The 7,018-nt window shown below is 44.7% G+C and overlaps 1 protein-coding gene across 1 annotated transcript; it reads left to right on the forward strand.

The window, feature by feature from the left end:
• Positions 1 to 1,231: 1,231 nt before the first annotated feature.
• Positions 1,232 to 3,754, forward strand: LOC149912920 (uncharacterized). Its single transcript, XM_090131218.1, has one exon. It carries the CDS (start codon positions 1,491 to 1,493, stop codon positions 3,327 to 3,329), a length of 1,839 nt encoding a protein of 612 aa, XP_089987344.1. The 5' UTR covers positions 1,232 to 1,490; the 3' UTR covers positions 3,330 to 3,754.
• Positions 3,755 to 7,018: the final 3,264 nt, after the last annotated feature.

The following is a 7,018-nucleotide window of genomic DNA, read 5'->3' on the forward strand; positions in this document are numbered from 1 at the left end:
GAATGATTGTCTGTTAAATGTTTGTCTAACCATGAGATGTTAGTGGCAGCCCATACCACTGGGACAACAGACGCGATCTGCAGTCTGGTGATCCTCCAGGAGGTGTAGGTAGGTATGAATTGCCCAGCTTTACGTAATGAACATGCTACATTTCCTCCATGTATCTGATAGATCTGTTTATCTTGATGTGGTTAAGCATCTACCAAATCCCAAAGAATATATATTAAATGATATAATATTATATCAAAGAAGATTACTCACAGCTTCATGTGCAGCACTTCTTGTCCAGTATCACAGCAGTTTCACTGCTGCATTCTGCATACCTTCCTGGCTTTCAAACTTTTATTCCCTGGCAGAAGACAACACATACTCTTACAAAGGAGATGTGGTATTATGAATCTCAATTTACTGTTCTGATATTATGAATAGATATTCACACTAGTGAACTGAGGTTAACAACACATGCAAGCTCTGGATCCACTTTAAAGAAACTCTTCCTGAATAATATGAATTTTCTGAAACAGAAAAAGTTGTAAAGTTGGAGTAATGAAATAAAGCTCTGACATCTTTAATTAAGAATTCAGTTTATGAAATAAATCAATGTTTAACAATGGAGAATAGAAAGGAAGCAGCAGTTGTAAGTTTTTATAATAACCAATCATTAACCATCTTGAACAAATTGATTCACACCTTCAGCTTGGTCAAATCTTTAACAAACATGACAATTGTGTCATGGTTTTTGTTTTTGCTTATTTTATTTTCAATATTCCACATCAAAATATCATGTACTGGAATTAAAGTGTTAATGCTCTAATTCTACATACCTATCCCTATACATTACGGAAGTCATGGGATCTGACCCTTCCGGGTGGGGCGGTCTCTTACTGCCTGGCAGTGGGTGCTGGAAGGTGCCTTCCTAGCCGTTCCAAGATTTTTCAGGTTTGACTCGGTCTTGGGAACTCTCTCTCATATCTTATTTGATTTATTAGTCTCAATTTCAATTATATTGTATTATATTGTATTATTTCGCATTTTGATATCATAGTTAGTAAAATAAGTTTACCTCCATAGATTGTTGCCGCTGTTTTTTTTCCTTTTCCCCCTTCCTTCCCATTTTGTGGGCCCAGGCGGGGGATGGGGAGGGCAGGGGCCTACTGCCCCCTGTCACGGGCATAAACTGATCTAGTTAGTTCCGTGACAGAATTTGGTGGAGAATGCGGGCATAGCTGCCTTTTGTTTTTGGTTTTTGCTTTTTGGCTCTTAGAACGAATCTTGCTCTCTGCTCTTAGAGAGCTTCGTTAGGGAGCATTATCAGTAGTTCAGGTTTTTGTGCTGGGAAACTTGACCTTGAATGACCAGGCGTACTGCCAGTATTCTGGGATATTTGTAAACTTTGAGCACTGCTTCGTCTGGGTAGTGCCTTTTTTTTTTCCTTCCCCCCCCCTCTTGTTAGTTTCAATTCATTAACCCTTTTTGAGCAGAAACCAGCGATGAACCCACTCTTTTTCGTGGGAGCGCTGAGTAAGGGATTAAAAGCTATGGTGTTACTCGCGACCTACTGGCGAATCATCAATGTCATCATTACTTGTTGTGGAATTGTGTACATATATAACTACATAAGGGCACTGACGGAGATGCCTGTATGGTACCTATCTTGGTACCTATATGCAATGTTTAATATGAATTTTGACACTTGCATCCCGGATGGAATGGCTAATTTCACAAGCAACTACATCCCAGATGGAATAGCTAATTTTACAAATCACATGATGTTCAAACCAGTTTCCAGGTTTTCCTCTCGGTTTATCAGACGTTTTTCCAATGCTGAGTTAATTCTCATGCTTGTGGGCGTAACAGTCCTGTTCATATCACTCTCCCTGAATGTATTCCAATACAGGAATAGTAAGCAGAAGGAGTCTGCTCCAAAACCAGAGAATGTTGACTGGCAGGGAATATGGAGAGGTTTAGGAAAAATCTTAGAAGCATGGGGACCCTCAATGTCATGGGATTTCACTCTTGAGCACCTGTGGGATCCCCAGAAACTTAGCCAGTATTTGAGACAGGGGCAGTGCGGCTTAGGTAAATCTAAGGAGGTACAACTTATTTGGGGTTTGGCTTGTGCTTACCGTGCCCTATATAATACTGTTTTGGAGAGAGAGAGTTTCCGAGCTGAGGTTCAAGCCAAAGGGAAAGTCAAATCTGATCAATTACAGGAGACACCAGTAACAATATCAGTTGCCCCTGTGGAGGGCAAGAAATGGAAACGAGTGTCCTCGCGTCTAGAATGGAAAAAAGAAGAAGAGGAGGAGGAGGAGGTGGAGGTGGAGGAAGATCCAGGTGAGGGGCCCTCCTCGAAACCACCAACATCAAGAAAGGCAAAAGGAAAAACTAAGAGACATGCAGAAGAGAGTGATGAAGAGGAAGTTCCTATTACTACTCGTTGGCCTCTGAGGATGACTGAAATCCAAGGCTCAAGAAAGGAATTTACACGGCGCCCAAATGAAACTATCGTTTCCTGGTTAGTTCGCTGTTGGGACGACGGGGCCAGTAGCTTGTCTCTAGATGGTAATGAAGCTCGCCAATTAGGAGCCATTGCCAGAGATCCAGCTATTGACAGAGGAATTAGTCGATGTCTGGATGGGGCTGCCTCCATCTGGGAACGAGTATTAACAGCTGTGAAGGAAAGGTACCCCTTCAAAAGCGGCTTGAAGCCTGTGACGAAAAGATGGGATACAATTGAACAGGGTATCCAGTATTTGAGGGAAATAGCCGTGGTGGAAATGTTGTATGACCCTAACTGTGTTTTTAGTGACCCACAAGGCCATGACCCTGAGAAAGTGAGAACAACGCATGAAATGTTGCAGCAACTCACATCAACAGCACCAGCCAGATACGCCTCTGCACTACTGGCAGCATCTGACAGATACCAGGACCAACAGAGAAGCCCCTTAGTTTATGAATTGATTCTTACACTCCAAAGCTATGAACAACAGCTACCCCCAACTCGTGCCGCCATCGCCGCCATCTCACAAATGATGGAGCAACTGAATAAAATGCAAGAGCAAGTGTCTTCACTGATGAATCGTGACAAACCTGTAGAAGTATCAGAAATGCTTGATGAAGATCAGAATAGTCAAAAGAGTCTACTGAAGGAGATGAAGGAGATGATGGAACAAGTGTGGATCCAACTAACTAAAGACGATGAACCCTCCTTCTCAGGTGCAAAATCAAAAATCTCAGCTGTTAGAGGCAAACGCTCTCCAGCTCCAGGAAGGAATCCTACATCGCGACTTGCCTTGTGGTGTTACGTGACCATGGAGAAGACATGAGGAAGTGGCACGACCAAGCTACTCATGTACTACGAGCACGGGTGAGAGAATTACAAAGCAGATCAACCGCCAGTGCAGTTGCTCTGGTTACCACAGGTAATGAATAGAGGGGCCCTGCCCTCAGTCAGGGGGGGGAAAGGGATAATAGAGTTTATTGGACTGTGTGGATCCAATGGCCTGGCACATCAGAACCACAGAAATATAAGGCATTGGTGGATACCGGTGCACAGTGCATTCTGATGCCCTCTACTTATGAAGGGACAGAATCAATCCATATTTCTGGAGTGACCGGGGGCTCTCAAGAATTGACTGTGTTGGAGGCCGAGATAAGCCTCACTGGTAGAAACTGGCAAAAGCACCCTATTGTGACTGGTCCAGGGACTCCATGTATACTTGGTATTGATTACCTCAGAAGGGGGCATTTCAAGGATCCTAAGGGTATCGATGGGCCTTTGGAATAGCTGCTGTAGGCACAAACAACATTAAGCAGCTGTCTGTTTTGCCTGGCCTGTCAGAAGATCCGTCTCTTGTGGGGTTGCTACAAGTAAAAGAGCAACAGGTACCAGTTGCTACAAAAACAGTGCAGACGGCAGTACCGCACCAACAGGGATTCCTTGCTCCCCATTCATAAGTTGATTCGTCAACTAGAGAGTCAGGGAGTGATCAGCAAAACTCACTCGCCTTTTAACAGCCCCATATGGCCAGTGCGTAAAGCCAGTGGAGAATGGAGGCTGACGGTGGACTACCATGCCCTGAATGAAGTCACACCCCCACTGAGTGCTGCTGTGCCGGACATGTTAGAACTCCAGGATGAACTGGAATCAAAAGCAGCCAAATGGTATGCCACCACTGACATTGCTAATGCCTTTTTCTCCATTCCTTTGGCCAAAGAATGTAGGCCACAGTTCGCTTTCATCTGGAGGGGTGTTCAGTATACCTGGAATCGTTTGCCCCAGGGGTGGAAACACAGCCCAACCATTTGTCACGGGTTGATCCAAACTGCATTAGAACAGGGCAGTGCCCCTGAGCACTTGCAGTACATTGATGATATCGTTGTGTGGGGCGATACAGCAGAAGAAGTCTTCACAAAAGGAGAGCGAATAATCCAGATTCTTCTGCGTGCTGGTTTTGCTGTTAAGCGGAGCAAAGTGAAAGGACCTGCTCAGAAGATTCAGTTCCTAGGTATAAAGTGGCAAGATGGCCGTCGTCACATCCCGACAGATGTGATCAACAAAATCACCGCTATGTCTCCACCCACTAGTAAGAAAGAGACACAATCTTTTTTGGGTGTAGTGGGCTTCTGGAGAATGCACGTTCCAAACTATAGCTTCATTGTAAGCCCCCTTTATCATGTGACAAGAATGAAGAATGAGTTTACATGGGGCCCTGAGCAGCAGCAGGCTTTTGAACAGATTAAACAGGAGATAGCCCGTGCCATGGCCTTAGGGCCAGTACGGACGGAGCAGGATATAAAGAACATCCTCTACACTGCTGCTGGAGAGAAAGGCCCCACTTGGAGCTTGTGGCAGAGAGCCTCAGGAGAGACCTGAGGCCGACCCCTGGGATTGTGGAGTCGGGCCTACAGGGGGTCGGAAGAGGGCTACACGCCAACTGAAAAGGAGATCTTAGCCGCGTATTGAGGGGGTTTGGGCTGCTTCTGAAGTGGTCGGTACTGAAACACAGCTCCTTCTGGCACCTCGACTACCAGTGTTGAACTGGATGTTTAAAGGAAAGGTTCCTTCCACCCATCATGCTACTGATGCCACTTGGAGTAAGTGGATTGCGTTGATTACGCAAAGAGCGCGGATGGGGAACCTCAGCCGTCCAGGAATCCTAGAGGTCATCATGGACTGGCCTGAAGGTAAAAAGTTTGGAACACCAGCAGAAGAAGTATCACGTGCTAAAGAGGCCCCACCATACAACGAATTACCAGAAAATGAAAGAAAGTATGCCCTGTTCACTGATGGATCGTGTCGTATTGTGGGGAAGCATCGCAGATGGAAATCTGCTGTGTGGAGCCCCACACGACAAGTTGCAGAGGCCACTGAAGGGAAAGGAGAATCAAGCCAATTTGCAGAGGTAAAGGCTGTCCAACTGGCCTTGGATGTGGCTGAACGGGAGATGTGGCTTGAAACATATGCAGTACCCCATGCTACCGCCCGAAACACCATATTAGGTCTTAAGAAACAAGTCCTTTGGTGACATGGCACCCCAGAAAGAATTGAGTCAGATAATGGGACTCATTTCAAAAATTCTCTTGTAAATACTTGGGCCAAAGATCATGGCTTTGAGTGGATTTACCATATTCCCTACCATGCACCAGCCTCTGGTAAAATCGAATGATACAATGGGTTGTTAAAAACAATGCTGAAAGCAATGGGTGGCGGAACATTTAAGCACTGGGAGAAGCATTTGGCAGAAGCCACCTGGTTAGTCAATACCAGAGGATCTATCAATCGTGATGGTCCTACCCAATCCAGCTCTCTACATACCGTAGAGGGAGATAAGGTCCCTGTTGTACATGTAAAGAGCATGCTGGGAAAAGCAGTTTGGGTTCTTCCAGCTTCTGGAAAGGGCAAACCTCTCCGCGGTACTGTTTTTGCCCAGGGACCTGGATCCACTTGGTTGGTAATGCAGGAAAATGGGGATGTTCAACGTGTACCACAAGGAAATTTGATGCTAGGGGAGTGCAGACAATAATTCCATGTATATGTATATAGACGTGTGCGTGTGATGCATTTTTAATCATTTTGTTTGTTTGTATATGTATATGTATATATATATATTAAGTGTGATGTAGTGATGTAGAATAAGGGGCGGAATGTCATGGTTTTCGTTTTTGCTTATTTGATTTTCAATATTCCACATCAAAACATCATGTACTGGAATTAAAGTGTTAATGCTCTAATTCTACGTACCTATCCCTATACATTACGGAAGTCACGGGATCTGACCCTTCCGGGGGGACGGTCTCTTACTGCCTGGCAGTGGGTGCTGGAGGGTGCTTTCCTAGCCGTTCCAAGCTTTTTCAGGTTTAACTCGGTCTCGGGAACTCTCTCTCATATCTTATTTGATTTATTAGTCTCAGTTTCAATTAGATTGTATTATATTGTATTACTTTGCATTCCGATATCATAGTTAGTAAAATAAGATTACCTCCATAGATTGTTGCCGCTGTTTTTTTCCTTTTCCCCCTTCCTTCCCATTTTGTGGGCCCAGGCGGGGGATGGGGAGGGCAAGGGGCCTACTGCCCCCTGTCACGGGCATAAACTGATCTAGTTAATTCCGTGACAAATTGTTAAAGTAATTATCTGGAAAAGTTATTGCTATTATGAAACATGGCCAGTGCTTTACAACACCAAAAATGTATCTTTTTTTTTAACCAATGTTAAGAATGGTAGAGTCACAGAATCACCAAGGTTGGAAAAGACCTCCAATATCATCCAGTCCAATCATCCACCTATTACGAGTATTTCTCACTATCCCATGTCTCTCAGTACAACACCTACACACTTATTGAACAGCTCCAGGAATGGTGAGTCCACCACCTCCCTCAGCAGAACTGACCTCTCTCTCAGAAAATAATTATTTCCCAATAGCCAACTTGAATCTGCCCTGGAGAAACTTGAGGCCATTTCCTCTCATTCTACATGGAAGAAGAGGCCATCTCCCACCTTACCACAACCTCC

This window comes from Phasianus colchicus, chromosome Z (genome assembly GCF_987193195.1).
Source record: "Phasianus colchicus chromosome Z, bPhaCol1.hap1.1, whole genome shotgun sequence".
In the NCBI taxonomy this organism is placed as follows: Eukaryota; Metazoa; Chordata; class Aves; order Galliformes; family Phasianidae; genus Phasianus; species Phasianus colchicus.